Source organism: Battus philenor, unplaced genomic scaffold (genome assembly GCF_028537555.1).
Source record: "Battus philenor isolate CCGP_79_NKW_IND1 unplaced genomic scaffold, ilBatPhil1.0.hap1 SCAF_4, whole genome shotgun sequence".
Lineage (NCBI taxonomy): Eukaryota > Metazoa > Arthropoda > Insecta > Lepidoptera > Papilionidae > Battus > Battus philenor.
Window position 1 is genome coordinate 10,299,926 of NW_027181704.1, and position 24,120 is coordinate 10,324,045.

General features: G+C 33.9%; 1 protein-coding gene across 1 annotated transcript in view; it reads left to right on the plus strand.

The window, feature by feature from the left end:
* Positions 1 to 12,222: 12,222 nt before the first annotated feature.
* The window catches only part of LOC137928978 (uncharacterized), a 77,676-nt gene continuing 65,778 nt past the window's right edge, over positions 12,223 to 24,120 (plus strand). Inside the window, exons 1-3 of the mRNA XM_068771986.1 lie at positions 12,223 to 12,463; positions 12,714 to 12,733; positions 12,821 to 15,296. Coding sequence (XP_068628087.1) covers positions 12,223 to 12,463; positions 12,714 to 12,733; positions 12,821 to 15,296 — 2,737 coding nt within the window. The remainder of the gene's footprint in view (positions 12,464 to 12,713; positions 12,734 to 12,820; positions 15,297 to 24,120) is intronic.

Here is a 24,120-nt window from a genome sequence, read left to right on the forward strand (position 1 = left end):
GTTATTAGTTACCATAAGTTTTCCTTGAAAATTAAAAAGAAACAATATTTTCGCATTATACGATGTATACTTATCTTTTTTTTTTTCATATATGTTATTAGTATTGTTAGCTGGCAAGTTTTAAATGATACTAAAACAAATCAAATTTGTTTTTAGATTATAACAATGTTTGTTTTTGTTTAATTTAGAGAAATTGTACAATACATGCAGGAGTAATGATATCTGGATAAAAATGTTATCGCAACGAATATGGTTAAAGACTATTTATGTAGTGTTAAATATATTAAACGACATTATGCTATTGTTATGTATATTAAATTTAAAATTATACATTTACAGGATATGTACAAGTACGCAGTATTCATGGCGAAATGTCTTTTAGTTCTGCGAATGTTTCCCTACGACTTACTGTCAAGCTACCCGTTATCGCTCTTTCACATTAGTAGTTCTGAATAGGGCGCGGTGCCAGGCTCGGAGGAAGTTTGCACTGAATTAAACTGCTAATTAAACTTGGTACTCACTTGTGTATTATTGCATTACTCATAGTTATCCATCTGAGCCCAAAATTTGACTGGAATGGCGCAATTAGTTTCTTAATAACTGGCTGAGAAAAAGGCTTAATTTTATTCGCTACACTGCTACGAAATACTACGATTCTGTTATTTTTTAAATTATTGTTTAAAGTTTTTAAGGTTTTTAAATGGAAAGTACAGACCGGTAAGTGCAGTATTGCATGTCCACCTACATGTATCATCTTTTAGTTTTAACAAAAGTTAAAGATGAAATTTAATTGACGAAACATACTATTATATAGGATGGCCACAGGGATTTAGGGTTTTGAAAAAAATTACCGACGACCAGGTAGAAGTAGCAGTGGGCAGATCACACGGTACTCTGAATATATGGCCGCATAAGCCTTATGCTTCTGGATTGGAGATCGTGGACCGGCGAGCGCAACGCAGGACCTCCACCGATTGACGCTGTCCTCCTGGTCTTACTGAAAATTTATAGGCAGAGAGAAGTAGCCTTTTCCCAGCAGTGGATGTTCAATGGCTGAAATGATAATGATTCAAAGCTATAATTTATCAATTTGTATTATTCGGTTAATCCAATTACAGATTTAAAAGCGAAAGCTGTAAAAGAGAAAAGAACTTCCTTTTTCAAACCATTATTTAATGCAAAGGCAGAAAGGATCAGCTGTGCGACTGACAAACGCTCATCTCGATTTACGAGCACAAATCAAACATTTAGTCGACGGCTGTAAATCAGCCTAGCGTTGAATTTATGGGGCGATTCACAGATTTGTTGCTTAACGTGCTTTTCGTAAATATGCTTCAACTGGAACGCTTTATACTGGTATGTTGTTATTTGTATGATGAAACAGAATATTATTAGGAGTTTCAAATCAATTTTACACAAATATAATATATGACCTACGAGTATTTCACACTACTACAACAAGTCAAATATACAGATTTTTTAAAATTAATAATTAGTCTTTTTGTTGTGTTCTATGCAAGTGTAGTTTTTTCGTTAAAAGTTTTAATTTTTTTTATAAATGTTTTGTTTGTGAAAGTGTTAAATGAATGGTTATTTATCAAAATTACGTTTGTTACTATGGTATTAAAATTATAATTTATAAATTTCTTTTAATTTACAGATTTTTTTATTGGAGTAAAACAATGTATTAAAAACAAGTAAAGCAAAGAAAGTCAGTAAACCTTTCTACGCGAAATGTATAGGCTTTTACAATGTGATCTCAAATAATTGAGAAAGCTCCTATTGATAGATTTAAATAATTATCATAGAACATTAGTGTGCCAAAAGTAATTACACAGCAGTAAACCACCAGGCTGTTTTATTTTAATTAAACATGTAATTTTAAACTCTTAAAAAAAGCTGAGATTCTTTTACCTGTTCTACTCAGATATGCAGCATTTATGATCGGAATAGGTCAGAATGGTCATTTTGACATTTTATCATATGTTTGCATCCTTTGTTGAGAAAGAAGTTTTGTATATGAATTCCTACGCAACGTATTCTGTTATAATATAATAGATTTCATATCAAACAAAATAAAAAAAAAAATTACTAACGTAAATAAATATGTTCAAATTAAGACAAGTAAAAAAATGCACTAATTCATTATTAACATAAGTTTTGTATGAATTATTTAAGACGACATTAAACTAAAAAAGACATCACACTGAATATCAATCGATGTTAAAGATGTTTGTAAACATGTAATTATAAAATTTGTTTTGTCAAAATATTTAAAACACTTGCATTAAAATTGTAAAATTCGTTATTTCGTTGATATTAAAGACAGCGTCGGTTTGGATTTTTCTATATAAAGCGTGCACTTAATGGTTTTTTAAATATCGTAGAGAATGGTGCGGCTTCCACACGTCGTTGAACAATAGCATGGAAAGGGGGAAAATATAATTTATTTTCGAGTTAAATCTTTTGTGGAAATAATATGACATTTCTATTTGAAGTTGGCGGGTGATTTATCGGCTGCCTCATTGCGGTCTCGCTTTTGGCTCGAACCGTTGTATGCGAGGTGTCGTTCGCAAACCGCTTGTCGATTTCAATTCGGTAGATCGATTAGATTATTTCTGATGTGTCTATATCGATGTGTATTTCTAAAGCAACTGTTTTTCAATAGAAAGTTATTATTAGAAATAAAAATTGATTATATTTACGCTGTCGTCACTCAACATTTACAATATTATCGTTGAAAATGTAGAGATGATGGGTATAGGTAGCGGAATCCTCTTAAACTGATGACAGTCAATGATAGTGAAGATAGTTGAACGATATTGCAGGTAGATAATTACCATGAATGATCCTCATAAACCCTTCAAAAATTTAACGACTCTATTCAAAGCCTTTAGCTGTAAAAAAGACTTAAAAAGAAATTAAAAGCGCAATTTTTCAAACAACATTCAAGCTCGATACTCGTGCTTTATGTTTTCAATGAAAAGCCGAATGGAAAAACTCCAATGCGACGTTAATTCAAAAAGTTGTTTTCATTACGGAGCATTCTCGCGGTACACTGTGCGCGACGAGTGCGCGAAAAAGTTACATAAAGCACCACGAGTGAGGGAAAGAATTTGGAGTGGAGGTGAGCAAATAAAAGGCAACGACGGTCGCGGGATAGAGCCGCTGCCAACAATTGCGAAATTCCGGCCGTGGACCCGTTTGCGATTGCTCCGCGTGTGTCTAACCTTTATAAGTTATCCACAGTGACTGCAGTTATAAATTTGTTTATACCTTTGTCTATGTAATTTACAATCTCAAAAAGTCTGAAGAATCGATTGAAATTTACTTTCGTATATTTAACGGAGTTGTGTAATCTTGCGGTAAGTTATTTTGTAGTAAGCTCTTCATTGCTATTATTGAAGTGCTAATATTTCCACTGTCAGGATTAATGGATTTTATCTTCAGGACATCGCAGCGTGAAATATCCTCTTATAAAATGACAATGTTGTTAAGATCGTCGGAAGACACTATATGCGGGTCGCCCCAATATGTACTTTTGGAAATTTATGAGCGAGGCACAAGTCCAACTATTTTAATAGTGAAAAATGTTATCCTATTTAACTAGATTTTTATTGTATAAATGTTTCACGAGGCCGCACGTTCTCGAGAGAGAGAGAGAGAGAAAGAGAGAGAGAGAATCAGGCTGGGTAAATGACGCCAGGATCTGATTAATAAAACTAAATAAATTTTAATTGTGTTTACTGTAGATATGATATTATATGATTATTATTATAATAAATTTTAAATTTTTACATATTTTAAATTAAAACTAATACAGAAAAATAAAACGTAGTCAATGTGGAACAACCCTAAATGTTTGCGATGTTAGGAGGACTGCAAGTTTTCCTTTTTATTCGAGTTCAGTCGCCGCCGGTGCAGTCTCTGCAAAAAATTCGTCCATTGTTTAAATGTTATGACGCAAATATTTAATGTTCGCTTCTCGAAACTTAAATGAGATTACGCAATTATTTCTTTTATTTTTACCTTGTGGATGACTTTTGTGTTGAAATACATTTATACGAATTAGAGATTTTTTCATGCTACAAAGTGACGATATGAGCATGGTTTTCATGTAATGGTTTATAAGACGTTTTGCTATGTATACGAGTACTCGTTGGTATTGGGCGTAATTAGTTTTCTGGCTTCTATTACCTTTGCGTAAATGATCAAAAAAGTAGGACTCGACTGACTTGTTTTCGGCTTCTTAGACAAGGACCGCAATTTTATTTTAAACTGAATGATTTTATTAAAAGGGAGTTTAATTTGATCTCATTTTCTTGTACAGTGAGTTCTTTCATATCACATAAACGTTTAAAAAGCAGAAAATAATCTGTATAAAAAAATTAACATCTATGTAGGAGGAAGTTTACTGATTTTGAATTCACGATTAAACTAAAAAAAAACTTGCATTAGGCTCAACATGACGTCGGTTGTCCAGTGTAAAAACAAGACTAACATTTGTCTACACAATTGTCATTTTTTATATAATTTATACTTTTATCCACATAGGATCAATTATTGTGACCACTTGTGACATCATGAAAATAACGCCTTTTTTGAAATAAATTAAAATCTAATCAAAAAAATGCAAGATCTATGTTTTGTGAGGACTAATATGCCTATAAGCTGGTTCTATTAATATGCCAAGATACCCTACAGAAATGTATTTTTGGTCATGAAATTATAAGGTGAGGTTGTACGTTTCTTTAGCCCTCTACTTTATTGGCTACAGCTGTCTTCTAACTCAATACGACTTATCTCAAAGGAAAGTAAATTGTATTGAAACGTTAATATGATCAGAAAAACGGTACTGATAGGTATATGAATTCTTTAAAATCATTTAGATTTTAATAATCATTCCCTATAAGAGCATAGTTTTTGATATATATATACATGGAATGTATGTATATATTTATTTTTCCAACGAGACAGTAGAACGGGTAAATAATTTTATCCTCTATAATCTGTAAAAAATGTTCGCTGTATTAATACCGGGTGTAAGTGTTCATTGTTACAAACTTGGAAAAAAGAAAATTTTGTCATATATATAATAATAAGTACTAAGTTTAAAAAGAATTTGCTGACAGTTGCTTAATGAGTCAATGCTATTCTCAAGTTGAGGTCGTAAGAAGACGCTGAATACAGATCTCTTTCAACCAGTCCTCTTGGAAGTCTTTGGGGGAGAGTTTTGTCTAGCAATGAACATGCTATCACTGAAACTTATGTAAATTTTGAAACGTTGTTTTGTCTCGAATAGTCTGTTCTATTTACGTTCTTAGGATGTTTTTATCAAGTGTGACATGATATGTTTCATAATTCAGAGAACTACATATTAAAATTCATTATTGTTTAATCTGCCCGTCGCATTTCAACAGCAAAAAAAATCATACTACATAGTGATCACTTTATAAAGGTTGACCGGAAATAGGTGTAAGCTTTATAGCTTTTTGCTACCAAATGACCTATATTCTACCCTAAAGCTTTTACATTTATAACCTATCACCCTGTATAGTTGAAATATTTAAAAAGGTATTGTAAAATTACAAAATTAAACATTACAAACATGCTATCGTACAAAAGAAAATGAAGTACATACCGATTCATCCGAAACAATTTCGAAATTATAAAATATTTAAGCAACATTATAACCGCGAAATATAGAAAAACATTTTTACAGCGTCCCAAAAACTGCAAGCAAAGCGGTTGAACTGTCACGCGGGCGTGCCGAAAATTAAAGGATTCCATCCGTCCAAAACAAATACGGGGATATTTTTATATTTTATTTTGTTAAATAAAAAAGGAAAGGCAGCAAGAGCCCGCAGGTGGGAATTTAAATAATCTGACAGGGATTAAAAGAGAAATATCAGCTTTTGACCGTTGCGGGTACCGGCTAGATTATGCACATTATGTTACGCTGAATTTGTGTGATTTAAATGTTTTATGATTTAAATGAGAGGGATTAGCTTTGTTTGGTGTGGACATAACTGCTACGTCTTTTACAATTTTTATGTTTTGTTACTTGTTAAAGGTGTTTTATTAATGATAACAATTACGAGTGTACGTACATTGAGTTTCTTATAACCTAATATATAACAAAACGAAAAAAACTTTGATTTGTAAGAAAAATAAATTTTTAACAACCGCGAATCAATAATTTGAAGTAGGATGGAAATATTTAGCAATTCTAAGATATACGATTGTCTCGAACTATCGTGATAGTACCATAGCGCGAGGGACTGTTTCCTACTGTGGGCTATCAGAGTCCGCGCACGTTAGTGGCGACTTTTGAAAGGGTTTGAATAAGTAGAATATGGTAGAAGTTCTACATAATTTCAGGTACACTGCCGCACCCCAGAAATAGGGTACCATAAACTTCCAGAAAATGGAACGCTAAAAAGGGGAAAAATATTTACTAGTAGACAAAGCAGAGCAGTACCTTTTTCCATGTTAAATCTTTAATTAAATTTCTGAAACAGTGTAGGTTTTATGTTTATTTTGAATAATTATAAATATGAACTATTTCAATGAAATAAACAACGACGAAGATTCGTATACTGAGAGCCACACAAAATTCACCAATTATATGTTCATCAAGCTCTTATAATCTATGTTACAGATCCCATGCATAAAATTGTCTACGCCACAAGATTAGTAGCCAAACAGCGGGTCTAACTAAACGTCAAGTTGATTAATCACCGTTTCCCCTACGTTATTAACATGGTAATGGTCCGCGAATCGCTTTCTTAGCAATACTTAATGATACGGGATTTGCGGGATGATTGCGCGGGATAATGTCCAACTGCGGCAACGGGATTACAGCTATCTACTGGCTACAGGTGGGGCGTAAAACCGCGCTGTGTAATCTTGACACTGCTTGACTGCATTACAAGCAGGTTTTAGGATCCTCGTTAGATAATTTTACAAATTTAAACTAATATTTATAACATCATTTTATTAAGCTTAAGTTTCAAATTCCTCAAATAATCTAACCAATGACAAACTTGAATACATATATAAATCCTAGGGACATTCTAAACAGGTTTAAATAATATTATAACGTTTTATTTTACTTTGTTTTTAGATTAAATGTAAACATATACATCATAACTATCAAAAAGGTAACTCTATTTATCTTGTTAAGTAAATGAAAGACAGATATTCGTTTCATGATTTTATTTTAACTACGGATCGTGATATATAGGTACGAAACGAAATAAAGATACCGAAGCGACAAATTAAAGTCTTCGTTAACCGTTCCTTTCGAATCTTTCGAGTGTATTGCCCTGAAAAAAAAATGCATCGTTGACGTTGTTGAAAAAAAAAAAGAACGGGATAAGCCACGCTTTACGTAAGGCTCTTGACGATATATACGAAACCAGGCCATGGATTGCCTAAAGATAAATATAAAGGTGGGCATCCTAAGCAAACATAGTGCTACGTGTATTAATAGAATTGTATTGCAAGATATTAACAGAAATTCTTTATGGAAATCGTCTGACTTACGGATGACAGTAAAAAAGGTCAATGGGATGGTACCAGATGTTATGTCATATTAGCATCATCGTTATTTCAGCTGTAGAGCGTCCATATTTATGCTACTAGGTCTACCCCATAGATTTCCAGTGAAGTTGGTCGGAAGCGGCCAGCATTTAGCATATTTCGATGACATTAACAAGGTCGTCGGTCAACCTTGTAGGTGAACATCCTGCGCTGCGCTTGCTGGTCCATGGGCTCCACTCCAGAGCCTTAAGGTCTCAACATCCATATGTTCTTGGCGACTATGCGACCTGCTCACTGCTACTTCAACTTAATCTACTTCAACTAAATCTCTGAGTTGATTTTGTTCGTCTACGGATTTCGTCACTCCCAACTCGATGTCATAATCAAATTCTGAGCATAATCCTCTCCGTGTCTCGTTGAGTATCCGAGCTTGTCAGTGAGATCCATTCTGATCTTACTCAACCACAAACCTGAATACAGCTACGCTATAGCAAAAAATCGAGATAAGAAATGTGTGTGCTTTTAAAAATATACTTTTTAAATATTGCTGAAAATGGAATAAATATAAACTGATTCGGAATTCGTTTTGAACATAATTTCGCAAAAGATTTTGCCGAATACAAACAGTTATTTGAAGCGTTCGTGAACCAATTTTATGTCGGCGCGCACACTCGACGTGTGCTTCTCCGTCATTCACAACACCAGTACCGCTAAAAGGTGCTCGACATGCCAAAATATTTGTTCACCTATCCGACGTCCCGCAGGACCGTTGTTTCTATGAATAAAATAACAATTATAAGTGATCCTCGTCCCTCCGGCGCGTGCTTAATTCCGTTTGAAACAATATTCATCTGGCGATTTACTTACTCGACACACTGTCGCCGCAGACGTGGAGCAATCACATTATTGTACATTTATTGATTATTTTAAATTAGTAATTTTTTTTTCAAAATATTGATTATTTATTTGTACTTGTGCGTTAAGCTATTATATCCATCTACACAGAAAAACTATATGTTCGGTTTGCAAGCAGCCACATTTTTTTAATTTGTAATTTTTGTAAAGATTTTAATTATCAATTATACTTAAATAATATGGCATCTCCAAGGCATCTCCAAGGCATCTAAACTAACTAAAAACAAATAAATAATGCCAGCTTACGTCTTGACCAAGCTCAAAAGTTCTTTATCATCATTTCAGTGGTAGCACCAGCACAGCTAAACTTAGACCTCCCCCGTAGTGTTTCAATATAAAAAACAGGTGCCTTTCTAAAAGTCGTCTGTACACTATTTTCAATATTCTTGTATATAGTTATATGTGCGTTGTTAAATAATTCATTGTCAGCCAATCTCAAGAGTTGTGAGTCTCACCAAGTTGGATATATGAAGTTTGCTCTGAACGTTATTTCGACCGTTATTTGATATGGGATTGCGACTCGTTGCCTAAATTTAGTTTTGATGACGCCCACGACAATAAGTGTCAGGGAGGCGGATTAAATATTCGTGGTTTTAGAATAAGTTTACTCTGTCTCTACTACTATGCTATGATCAATATGGTAATTACATTTTGACAGTATGTTTTTCTACTATCTTTCTTTGGAGGCGTTTCTGACGTTGAATGTTATGTCAATTAAATAGATTAAAACTGTCAATAGTTAAATTGAAACATTCTTTATAAATAAATGTGGATCCCAAAAGATATGCAACAATGCGACCAATAGTTATGGAAAACAAAATTTTAAATCTCGGAGATAATTGTAAGAGAATAACTTTTTTCACTTTTCATTTACGCCAAAGAGTGAATTAAAAATCACATCGATAACTGTTAAACATTTGACGTCAATTAAAACCTAAAAAGGCTATTTATGAAATCATAATTTTCATTACACCATTGGCGGAGATTGTCGTCCACCGTAAATTTTCATGACATCCTGTTGGAAGCGGCCTATCGACATGTTCCGATGACCTCAATAAGGTTGTTTGTTGCGCTTGCCGGTTAGTGGTCTCTACCTTATAACCTCAGCAGCCATCTTCTTAGCGCGTTTTGAGGCATTTAAAATCTTTGGTTGCTATAATTTCACAATACTAAATATGCTGGTAGAAACAAAAAATATAAAAATATCTTTTATCTAAAATATTTAAAAGCTTATGTTATAAAGAGAATAATAAGTATGTATGACACATATTGTACATTATTAGCCTTTGAATTCTGGCTGTGCTGCGAAATCGGCCGAGCCTGATCGACAAATTTTGAGCCCAAATTCTTGAAATAGCTCAATCTTAGCTTAAACTATTTCATCCATGAATAGTTTACATAATATTAATAATTAAAGTCCTCCTTTCACTAAGCAATCACTACCAGCCTTGCCAGTATATGAAGATTTATGTAATACCGTGAGCAAAAAGTAAGGTGAACTTGTTAATAAATTAAAAATTCTTTATTTATTCTTCCAGATCAATTTCTTTTCCTTAAAAGTAATCCCCATGCGATGAAACGCCCTTTGAAAATGCCTTCTTCAGCCCTCAAAATAGATTGTTTCCTTCCGGTACATCCTTCATGACCTTGTTCTATTCGGTTTTTAAGTCACTCCTGTCAAAACATCGTCCCCACATTGGCTTCTTGAGTTTGCTGAAAAGCCAGAAGTCGCACGCAGCCAAATCAGGCAAATACGTCGATTGCAGAACAATATGAGTCGAGTTTTTGGTACTTTTTTCCCAAAAATTGAGCGCCTTTTGCATCAACCGTCAAAAACATGCGTAACTTGGATATAAATAAAAATTTTGTCCAACAAATTCTTGGCAATTGTTATAGACAGCCACAACGACAGAAAAGACAGAAAAAATTACCTGCCTTCCTAATGCCCGGGAGTTTAAACGACAATTTCGCCTCACTTTTTAATCAGTGTTTTTAAATTGTGTGTAAATGACAAATGGTTGCGAGATAATACGGCTAATCGATATCGATGATCCTTTATATCAACATAACAGTAAAATAACCACGACGGGCATAAAATGGCGGCAGTAAAAGCATGGTTGTAAACTTGTTTTTACTCAAACTTGCCTTTATAGGGGAATAACCATAAAGAGAGAAGTTTGTCGAATGATCACGTTACGATATCTATGGAATACGTTCCATCTGTCTGAGTAATTCGAATACATCGTGAATGTAGTTCTAAGTTATGCATTGCGAAGTAATGCATCGATTCATTTCAGGAATTTGATTCAGCCTTTGCCACTTTTAGAATTTTGTTCTGTTTTAAAACAAATTTTTACCTTATGTGTTCTTAAAATTATGACATTGTTAATAGACTCCTCCGTAAGCTAGGAAATTATTTTAGTTCACTGTTGATAAAAAAATTAACAATATCAAAATTAAAAAAATTGAAGAGACTGTAATATTTATTTTTACTAACGAAGGCCAAAGTATCTGGTGCTTAGTATGGATAGAATCGCACAAATTGTCTGGAATTCATAATCTATATATATAAAAGAAAGTCGTTTTAGTTACACCACTTATAACTCAAGAACGGCAGAACAGATTCGGTTGAAAATTGGTAGGGAGGTAGCTTAGAGCCAGGAGATGGACATAGAATACTTTTTATCCCGTTTGACAGCGTTCCCGTGTGACTTGACATGAAACGTCAGTCACTATAAAACGTGGTGTAACAAAAAAGAATCAGACTTGGAATAACAAAACGCAAATGACAGCTATGTAATTGACGTAAAATGACAGCTATGTATTGACGTATGGATGACAATTTGATATTTGTAAGAAATCAATATTAAAACTATTTCTATTAAATAAATAATTAACAAGTGGATTGAAGTGAAGTGAAGATTAATTAATAATGCCGCGACCAAGACGATCGAATCTTTCCCGACAAAGCCGTAATGCAAGAAGAATACAAAATACTGCAAATGAAAGGACTGAAGAAGAACAAAAAATTGCACGTGAACAGCGCCGCGATAGTATGACTCGACTTCGTGCTTCTCAATCACGAGAGCAAAGTGAAGCAGCCCGTGAAACAGCTCGGTTGGCAATGCAGAATCGTCGAGCGAACAACAGAAGGCAACAAATAGATAATGTGCGATGCAGAACAAGATATTTAGCTGATTTGAATCAAGCAGCGTTTCGATACGATTGCAGCAATGATTACAGCTTGCATCCTAGCGTTTGCATTGGGCAAATGGACGTTGTTTGCGAGTATTGTGGTGCATTAAAGTTTTCCGGAGAAACGCCTGGATTATGCTGCCTTAATGGTAAAGTGAAATTGCCAGTGTTGACTCCGCCACATGAGCCATTGTATTCATTGCTTTGTGGCGAAACACAAGAATCACGCCACTTTCTTGCAAATACTCGAAAATACAATAGTTGTTTCCAAATGACGTCATTTGGGGCAGACATTATCGAAGAAGGAGGATTTAATCCGACTTTTAAGGTATTTATTTTTGTACTTACATAGAATGTAGTTAAAGAATAACTTACTTTATCTATTGGTATGTATTATATTTGCTAATACTGAACTCTACTCTCCCACAGAAAAAGTGTTTATAACCCAGTTAATACTGTCTGGTTTTTATTTTGTAGATACAAGGACAGATCCACCATCGAATTGGATCATTACTACCTTTCGAAGATACACAGAATAAATTTTTACAAATATATTTCATGGGCAACATGGAAGAACAACTTGATCGACGCCTAGGGATCAATGCAGGAATGAAGCGAGCAATTATTCAAGACTTGCAGTGTCTGCTTCATGAACATCATGCATTGGTCAGGTTGTTTAAGAGTGCTTTAGAGCAAATGCCAAATGATGACTATAAAGTTGTCATCAAAGCAGATAAACGACCATCTGGAACACACGAACGCACATTTAATGCTCCAACAGTAGACGAAGTTGCCATCCTGATTGTTGGTAAACAATTGGAAAAACGCGATATTGTGCTTACACGTCGCGATACTGGGCAACTGCAACAAATATCTGAAACTCATCGATCATATGACGCATTGCAATACCCACTGATGAATTGGCAAGGAGAAGATGGATATTATTTTAATATTAAAATGATAAATCCATTGAATGGTAAAGTATCAGTATCTTAATAATGGTTAATTTCTGTATTATTTGTCTTTGAAATGGTTAATTATCAAATTTTGAATTTCAGGTGAAGAAACTACAAAGAAAGTTAGCTCAATGAATTATTATGCATATCGTTTGATGATTCGTCAAAATGCTGACAACTATTTGCTGCGGTTTCGTTGATTGTTTCAGCAGTATTGCGTTGACATGTATGTAAAAATAGAAACGGAACGTTTAACATTTATTAGGTTAAACCAAGCCAAACTGCGTTCTGAGGAGTACATCCATTTACGTGATGCAGTTAGTACTGAAGGAAATGCAGCTAATATTGGTCGATTAACTATTCTGCCGGCGACGTACATTGGTAGCCCACGTCATATGCATGAATATGCACAAGATGCAATGACATATGTTCGTCATTACGGCCGGCCAGATCTCTTTATTACTTTTACCTGTAATCCAAAATGGATAGAAATTACTCAATTGCTGCTTCCCGGACAAACATCAAATGATAGACACGACATCACAGCACGTATATTCAGGCAAAAAATTCGGTCCCTGATGAACTTTATTGTTAAACAACGCGTCTTTGGAGATACTCGATGCTGGATGTATTCAATCGAATGGCAAAAGCGAGGCCTGCCGCACGCACACATTCTTATTTGGTTGGTGGAAAGAATTCAGCCTGACCAAATAGATGATATCATATGTGCCGAGATTCCTGATCATGAAGTCGATCCAGACCTACATGATGTTGTTACTACTAATATGATTCATGGACCGTGTGGTGCCATCAATCCCCAATCACCTTGCATGGTCGATGGAAAGTGCTCTAAACGATATCCACGGAAATTAACGGCGGATACTGTCACTGGCAACGATGGGTATCCGCTGTATCGGCGTCGATCACCAGATGACAACGGTCGAACTGTCACAACGAAAGTGAAAAGAATGGATTTCGTTGTCGACAACAGTTGGATTGTTCCATATTCGCCACTTATTTCTAAAACGTTCAAGACACATTGCAACGTTGAATACTGCAATTCAGTTAAGTCCATAAAATATATTTGCAAATATGTCACGAAAGGCAGTGATATGGCGGTTTTCGGATTGCAATCCTCAAATACCAACGATGAAATTTCACGCTATCAAGTTGGTCGTTATGTGAACTGTAATGAAGCGATTTGGCGTATATTCGCATTTCCAATTCACGAACGTCATCCTACTGTTATACATTTGGCGGTGCATTTGGAGAATGGTCAACGAGTATATTTCACGGCTTCGAATGCTACGCAACGTGCTGAAACACCTCCAGCAACTACATTGACCAGTTTTTTTGCAATCTGCCAAAGCGATCAGTTTGCACGAACTTTGCTTTACTCGGAGATGCCACGTTATTATACTTGGAATGCTTCATCCAAGAATTTTCAAAGACGGAAGCAAGGTGATGCGGTTCCTGGGTATCCAGATGTGCGTTCTACTGATGCTCTTGGTCGTATGTATACAGTTCATCCAAAGAATGATGAATGTTTCTATTTGCGATTGTTGCTGGTAAATGTGCGTGGGCCAACTTCATTTGAGACACTACGAACTGTTAATGGTGTAATATTCCCAACATATCGTGCTGCATGTGAAGAATTGAACTTATTAGAAAACGTTACCCATTGGGATACGACAATCGCTGAAGCCATTATCTCTGCATCTCCAAGTCAGATACGCACATTATTCGCTATCATAATTTCGACATGTTTTCCATCAAACCCATGTAACCTGTGGCACAAATACAAGGATAGTATGTCAGAAGATATTTTACATCAAAGTCGCCTCAGTTCCAGAAATCACGATATTGAGATGAATGAGGAGATACATAATCGTGCTTTACTCTTGATCGAAGATATGTGTTACCTCATGTGCGGTAATTTATTAATGAGGTTAGGAATGCCAGCGTCAAATCGTGAAATGAATGACGCATTTAATCGAGAATTGGAACGGAAACGTGAATATGATCACCAGGAATTAGATTTAGTAGTTCAAAGGAATGTACCCCTGTTAAATTACCAACAAAAGGAAGTTTATGATACTTTAATGAAGGCAATCGCTGATGAAAATGGTGGTTTATATTTCCTAGATGCCCCTGGTGGAACTGGCAAGACATTCCTTATGTCATTAGTTTTAGCAACTGTTCGGGCGAGATCCAACATAGCGGTTGTAGTTGCTTCTTCTGGAATAGCAGCCACATTGTTAGAAGGATGCCGTACGGCTCATTCAGCATTCAAATTACCGTTAAATCTTCAAACTATTGAAGAACCAACGTGTAATATTGCAAAACACTCGACAATGGCCAAAGTTTTAGCGGCATCGAAAATCATCATCTGGGACGAATGCACAATGGCGCATAAACGTGCATTAGAAGCACTTAACCGAACATTAAAAGATTTACGCAATGACTCGAGATGTTTTGGAGGAGCAATGATTTTACTGTCTGGTGATTTCCGCCAAATACTGCCAGTAATTCCAAGATCTACGGCTGCCGATGAAATAAACGCTTGCCTCAAATCGTCAAATCTATGGCGCTATGTGAAGAAACTGCAGCTGACAACAAACCTGAGAGTTACATTGCTTAATGATACATCTGCTGAAGATTTCTCGGAGCAATTGCTGACTATCGGTAATGGTCAAGTACCTGTCGATGAATCGAGCGGATTAATATCATTTCCAAATAATTTCTGTAATTTTGTCTCATCAAAAGACGAACTTATCAACAATGTATTTCCAAATATTATTTCTAACTACAAAAATAATGAATGGTTGAGTGAGCGAGCAATTTTAGCGGCTAAGAATAAAGATGTAGATGACCTGAACTACATAATTAAAAATAAGATCATTGGAACAATGCATTCATTCAAATCTATTGACTGCGTCACAAATGAAGATGAAGCCACCAACTATCCAATTGAATTTTTAAACTCTTTGGACGTGCCTGGCTTACCACCGCACAATTTACGCCTAAAGGTTGGCTCCGTAGTAATCATGCTTCGAAACATAAACCAACCAAAACTGTGCAACGGTACGCGTTTGGTGGTTAGTAAATTGATGAACAATGTAATTTACGCTACGATAATGATAGGAAAATTCAAAGGTGAGGAAGTTCTCATTCCGAGGATCCCGATGATCCCAACCGATATGCCGTTTGAATTTAAAAGACTTCAATTTCCGATACGTCTTGCATTCGCCATGACCATCAACAAATCACAAGGCCAATCCTTAAAAGTTTGTGGTTTAAATCTAGAACATTCATGTTTTTCACATGGTCAATTATACGTGGCATGTTCACGGGTCGGAAGACCATTTGCGTTGTTTGTTTTTGCGCCTGATAATAAAACAAAAAATGTCGTGTATCACAAGGTACTTAAGTGAAGAGCAACCTATGTACTAAAATACAGAAATAATAATGAATGATTAATGTAGTTATTTAATTTTTTTTTTGTAATTTTTCCAAAAAAAAACACAATCTGCTTATTTATTGCCATTAAGGCGGAACAAAGTTCGCCGGGTCAGCTAGTTATTTATACTTTTTACAAAATTTGTAATATTGGTGCAGAGGTAACCAGTAGGCGGGTGTGTAAATATTGAATGTAATATATAAATAAGAAAAAAGAGTTTTACTTATAAAATATTGTGAAATGTAGGGTTATTGGTTGCAGGTGTAAAAGTTTTAAAGGGGTGTATGTATTTTCATTTGTTGGTAAATAATCTGTGATACATCTTATTCAAAAATCAAAAGTTTCAGATTGAGTTCAATTTTTTAACAGCTAGATTGATATGATCGAACGTTTATTTCCTACCAATTACCTTATCAATTTTATTCCGGAAGAATATAAATGTATAAAACAAAAAATATTAAAATTAGTCTAGTCATAAGTAACTAACACAATTTAGTTAAAAGCCGATATTAAATTCTTATAAGTATTATTAGGCAAATACGTCAACGTATTAAGCGATTTATATATTATACCACAAGAAATATGGGTTTAAAATTAATTAATTGGTTTTTATTATTATTATATTCTTTCACTATTAAATAAATAACGTCATTATAAGATAATCAGAAAACGAGTTTTCAAAATTCGAATTACTATATAGTGAAATTAATTTTTTCCAGATGTCACTGTCCTGTCGCATTCAAATAAAAAAAAATGTACTAATGTAACCTATTTCATAGTGATCACCTAACAGAATATATATAGAAAGGGTTACGAGAAATAGGTTTTTTGTTGACAACCTACTCAATTCGAATTCATAAATATTGCTCGAAATACTATAACTAAAACGTCTTCCACACCATTGATCACATGTTTTAAATCAACTAAGGCAGTTAGCACGCAACCGCTCAATTTACGGAGAAAAATGATGAGTCGTGACATGGAGAAATGACCAGTCGCTCAGAGATATTCAATACTCGCTTATCTCGTTCGCCGATAAGCGGGCAACATCACGGCCGACGAAAATTCTTTTTTCCCCGTCAAAACCTCGCCCCTCGCGGTAAATGATCGACTCGCTTATTATTTGGCGTGTACACAAACATTTAGCGCCCTTATCGCGGCTATTAAAGATACGGCTTCATTACATGCCGGCGAAAAGGTTGCGTTTCGAAACGCTTTTGTGTTCGCGCCCTTTGTTCTGTGCTTATTTTTTCTAAACACAATTGTTTCGTTACCGTTTATTTGTGTTGATTTGCTCTCGATTTCAATTTTAACTTTCTACGGTATACATCATATCAATTGATTTATTAAACCTCGACAAATTTATGTATAAACTAGTATATACAGGATGGTTAATTATAGTTCATTTGCGATCAATTAATATATCATTCAAAAATCATAAATTTCAGAAATAATAAGTAACGTTATGATAAAATAGTAAGAGAAAGCGTTTTCAAAATTCGAATCACTTGACACAAAATATAATTATTGAATACTGCCTGTTTTTATACACTTTGTACTGAAAGAAATTTTTGGTCTGATGCGTTCCAATAGAAAAAATGAATCAATATTACAATTTGAGAGCGACCACTTTATACACAGCGATTAAAAATTAATGTAAAAGCTTTAAAGACCTTTACTGACAAATGAGCGACATATTACAGCTTTAAAAGTTTTACACTTATTTCACTTTGCATATTATTTTACAAATAATGTTCATATTTTTATTATCAAAAGTTTTATCTAGCCGTTACTCTATATGTTGTACTAAAATACATGCTGACATTTCATTTAGTATCAGTATAATTTTATTACACGTTACAAAATGATGTATATGAACCATTTTATTTCATTATTTATTGTATCAAATGAGAGTTTTACGCCATTTTTACGTCCCCGCAGCGCCATTTAGATAAAACAGCTGACTTTCATTTCCTAAACGACGACCGCATTTAAAAACTGTAATGTTTGTGTATGCTCATGTCTAAACGCTTTGTAACGCGTCATTAAAAATTGATTCGCGTTTATAAGTAATTTTGAAATAAAAATATCGAAGTATTGATTATTGGTATAGAGGTATTAATAAATTATAGAAATAAAACTTAAAACAAAAAGCTCCACTTTAACAGAACAGACATTGAAATTTATAAAAATATTTCATCGTGCATAATTGATGTGTATTGCATTAGTGTGAAATTGTTAACATTCTTAAGTTAAATATATCTATAGCTATATATTGTCTATGTTTATTATTGTATTCAGTGTTTTATATTATTCGCAAAATTAAATTTAAATTTCACTGAAATAATTGAATTCACTCTGAGTACTTTATATATGAAACGCCATGACATAATATTATAAATAGAAAGGAGCATAATAATATGTGACGTTATGCGTGGGTCGAGGGAAATGAAGTGGAATCTTTCAGATAACGCACACAATTACATGTGCTCTGTTAACACGGAGGCAGCTCACACACACGTTCCCTTAAATAGCTCTCTTAGGGTTGAGTTCACAGTGTGATGTAGGTGACAACGATAATTTGCTGTAATGGGGTGTAAGGGCTAAATTGAATGTGTTTGAGCACAACTTCAATGTTTCATTGATTCATTCATCTACATACATCGATCAAACCAATTTGTAACGATGCCTATGTATCTTTTTCTAATTTATAACTTTATGTATTTATTTAACGCTATTATAAAAATCAAAACATCATTACAAATGTACATTATCATAGCCGAGTGATTGACTTAAAGTCTTTTTCAATGCAAAAAATGTATGTGTTATTATTGTAAATTTTTGCACAATTCTTGCCTGCAAAGTGCAACTAAATATTGTATAAAGTATTAAAATTATAATCCAAACTAATAAACATAGTATCCTGTACTTGTATGGGGTAATGCTGGTGATAACAGATACATTTTTGTGCTACAAAACACTGATATAAAAAAGTTTTTCATGTCTGAGCAGTGGAGTTGTGTGTTCTGTTGTGGGCTTTGCTCACAAGGTTGTGTTTGTAGTAGTCTCGTAGCTTACTGTTGAAAGATGTTATTATAGGGAAGGTCAATTTAGTCCTATCAAATTGGCCTCTTTTAGCAATCTTCTCATGACGAACATAAGTGAACACTGTGAACGAGCTTTTTTGATAATAATGTGCATAAATGAATATTAAGCATTGTGCGTTTAACGAAAGCTATAATATTATTGATACATAGGTAAAGTAAATGATTTTACTTTCTACAAAATATGAAGGGACTTCCTTAACCAGACTTGTCTAATGTGGAAGAAATTACACGGTTACAGACCAGAGCCCATATCTACATTAGCAGCGCTCCGACACATTAAGGCTCGCACAATTGCACCTCAAAGGAAGTGACGAGAGATAAGGGTGGCCGACGGTTCCGTACGTTATTTTACACTCCCTTAATTCTCTTAAGGTTATATGTTTGAAGTAGATAATTACTCAAAGTATCTATATATTATACAGTATTATACAGGATGATTGGTTATAGATGTAAAAATTTTAAATTTGTAAAAGTACAGTTAATTTGCTGTCCATTAATTAAGCAAAAAATAAATGGTTTCAAAAATAAACTATTACATTACGTAAAAATGCGGTTTTTTGGTCGATATAAATAACTAGGTACCAACAGCATAAAGAGAGAGAGAGAGAGAAAGAGGATTGTATCTTTGACAACCGGAGCATTCAAATCTCTCAAGTCGTTTTTTTTTTAATATTTTGACAGCCACATGTAAAACCTTTACCGTCTAACGGAAGAGTCTTATACTAGGGTAATAAGATTTTTATCATACTTTCTTTGATTTACAACATTTTGACTTATTTTTATTTCTACTCGACCGGTTTCTGTTTTTGTTAGTTAAATTTTATTTTGATACCTTTATATATTCTATTTTTACTAATTTACTATTTACAATATAAACTCTCATTTCCTTATTTTTGTTAACTGTATAGATGTTTAAAAGGCAAATTTCGTATATCTTATAGGTATTTTCTATCAATCCCTATCGTATTTAACCACTTAAAATGTTATTTATGTCCTGATATTCATATTCTTAAATTGTGTGCTTGTCATCTAATAACCTAATGGGATTTAGTGTTATTTACTATTATATGTCCAGTTGACTCCTTATCTATTATGTTTAACCTAATTTGTATTCTTATGTCAAATTTTGGCACCGGAATGGTCGCAGCCTACGCGAGCCTAGTGCTATTTGTATCATCGATTTTCGCCCAAGTCGCTGTTACACTGTCTGTTGAATATAAAATTTTCCGAAACTGTGTTGTACTGGAAGTGTGTTGTAATCACTGAAATTATGTTAGTAACGTCAGATTTGTAAACATCACGTACATATTTATCTTTATATTAATTCGGTTGCAAATTTTATTTTATATTTTCTATTCGAACTTTTAATTCGTGTATTATTTTACTGGTTTGTAGATATACGCCATACAAGTTTTAAACTTAGTGCGTATCCTAATCTAGTTTTGTCATTTTCGTGTTAATAGTGTAATGCAAGAAAAAAATAATATCGTAAAAATATATTTTGCATGCTATTTATTTTGAAAAAAATTTCATTAACTTTTATGCATTAAATAAAAGCAAAAACAGTTTGTAATATATTGCAAATTATTCTTTATTTACTCGATTTCGAAATATTAATGTTTGTCACTGGCACAAAAAAATTAAAATGAATAGAAGTTTATGTGCGCGGGCAGGCGTACCAGAGCTATGCACCGGCAATAAGGCTTAAGTTTGGTTTAAATGTTATGATATTTTTTTAGTCAGATTTGATGATTGGCTCAACTGCAGTCCAGACTTTAATCCTTTTTATATGGCAGGTTTCAGAGGTCAACGTTAGCTAGACCTCGTAATAATCTGAAGAACTTAAGTCATTTTTCAGAAAAGCAATGTTCGAGATAGACGCGAGTATGACACGATCGACAAGTGGCCGCACAGACTAACGGAATGGTTCAAAATAGAGAACGAGGTTTTGAATAAATTTTGGCTTTAATTCAAGCGAGTAAAATGGCAATACTTATTTCAGGAAAAAAAAGTTAAGTTACCTAAGTTACCTAACCTAGTTTTATATTCATTGATAATTACACTTATGTCATTCTTTAAGGGCCGACCATGTTCGTAAGTTCTAAAAGTTAGTCGGTTAGTTATATTGTAATCATACTTTTAAATCACTTTCCATAAAAAGTTTTTCGAAGTCATATTCGTACTAAAAATTTTTATTTCATTTATTGCAAATTTGCAATATGCCTTGATTATTATAATACAAAATTACAGGTGGCTGCAATGGATAAAATGTGTCTCAGAAGAATACATTTCACTGAAATAAGATGATACGTTTATAAATATAGTAAAAAAAATTATTTACATCTTATATAAAAAGATAAAATCAATTAGTACTTTCTTATGAACATTCAAAAACAAAAAACTTTATAAATCAGCATTTAGGACTTCAATTGATTAATAATTACATGATTTGTAATCGCTAAACGACACTTAGAATATGAAAACTGTAAAGATTCTCCTACTTTTGATCTACTGATGATGAATAAATGAGATCTGTGTAGCTTGGACGGTTTCAAAGCCTATATCTGCTATATCTTGGTTTGGTTAAGTTTCTTTGACTAATTGGAAAATATGTACAAATAAATATGCGTACACGTGTATTTAGGTGATAAGCATCAATTTAGTTTAGTGATGAACTTACAAAATCTAAGAACTTTGATTCTAGTCATTTCGTTATCCGTCGGCAATGTTTAATCATATTATGATAAAATTTGTTCAAATTCGAAATAGAATTAACTTAAAGTGATTACCTCTTTTCCTAACAGCGTTAAGAAGTAGACAAAAGAAATAAAATGTTTCATGGAAAACACCCTATAAAATGGAATCGTCTCGAGGACTTTATAAAAGCGATAACGACTAAAGTTGTTCGGAGCTTTGTTTCGAAGCTTATATAAATACATCCAGAACACAAAGACCCCCATTGCCTCCCTTACAGATGGCGTCGTAGTTGAAAATGAGGATGCTGGGTAAAGTATCACAGGTCTTGTTTAATTGGACGTCGCTTACCTAAATACGTAGTGAAGTAAAAAAGAGAAATCTAAGGAGTGTCCGTCTGAAGCTCCGCCCTTCACGCGACACGCCCCTAAAGATCCTCGTCTGAAAGGTCTAGAGAGAGACATTTCTTCAGATTTAATATAACATACCTAAATGATGTTGTTAGCGAGGCCCCGACAGTCTGTTCACAGGGCCGCAAATGTGTGCGAGGTACTTTGCGTCAATGTGTGTTCTCTTTTACATTTGTACAGTTTCTTTTCAGTCTGAGATGTCTTTTAAAATTGTTATAGCGTAATGGAATGGTCCGCTGAATATTCAGTTTAAGTTACTCAAAATGGAAGCTAAAAAGAAAAGCTATATTAGAAACGATTTAAGACAAACAACCGGAGAGACATTTTATATTTAACATTGCAAAATTTTAACCCCAAAAAAACTTGTTATATTATAAGGAACCTCCCAATAAAGAAGTTTTACTCAATCACCGAATATTACTATCGATGGACTTAATATGAGTGCTTTGTGCTGATTACCTTTATAAAGGCCTTTAAAAGTCTCTTAACCTAAAGTGTATTACACTAATCTATAATTCCTAATGGGTAATTAAAAAGCCAGTAATAATTTTCTCAACTCATCTAAAATCACTTTATAACCGGTAAAATGACAGTAGATAATTGCACTCAGCTGATTAATATAGTCAAAAAAGCGCTTTCGATATGTGTATTAATCATTAAATTTTTAGATGTTATAGTCGTCGTTTCATCTCATAGATATTCACTGTAAAGCTTAGACTTCCCCCCAAAAATCTACAGGAGATATACCTGAATACGCTTAGCAGGCGAGTTGGCGATTGTTGTGTGGTATTATGGTACGCAAAGGAACGCTGCTGCCCATTCTATGGAAAGTTATTTGTGAGCAGTGGCAATCATATATCGTAATGAACAAGCGTTTGTCTCGGTAATTAAACCCGCGATCTTTGATCATCGTTGGGCTACCACTGCTCACTGCTGGTGTTATATACATATCGATAATCGAAACTTGCTCCATACATGAACCATAAGAAACAAAAACAATAAAACGCTATTTATGCTGTGTTACAAAACACGTTGTGAATGCCATATATTTATATATTATCACAAATATATATGTATAATTTTGATAGCATACAACACAATTGTACGTAGATTGATAGAAAACATTTTTTTTCTAACACATTCAATACGCTGGAGCTATTTTCTGAAAAGATTAATTTAAAATCTTATTCTCTTAAAAAATATCGAGATTTAAACGTTGGAGGACCTAATACCCTTTGAAATATACGACGGGACATCCTTCTATGTTGGTAATTTATTGGTTACTGCATCCTTCACAGCCGTACATTATAATATTAGTGCTTCAAACTATAGTGGTAAAAACAACCAATAATGAAAATCGATAAAGACGGCGCTAGTTAATAGTCACTCTAAGCTAGTGTTTTCATATAGTCTACGTTAGAAATAAATGATACAGATGATGTGTTGTTAAAAAGGAACATATGTAGTGAAGAGGTAACGTTGTTACATGTAAGCCTATAAAAAGTAATGTTACTGATTGAAGTAAAATTTTATTCAGAAAAATATTTAAGAGTCAAGAATATTAAAAATAAAGTAAAAGAACTTAGCTTTTCAAGTCCAATCGAAAACAAGCAATAAGAATGTCACGGGATCCGGAAACGGATACTCGTTTAATTTTTAATTCGCTTGGTCGGGAGCGCGGCGCTGTCGTCGGCGTCTTCCTGCCCGTCGCTTCCGTTGTTAGCTTTTTTTCAAGCTTATATTTCCGTTTTGACGTCGAAGCTGATGTCACGCAAGATTGAACATGAGTCGAAAGATTTTTCCATGTTAACGTTGTATAGAAAATTAGCAGACATTGT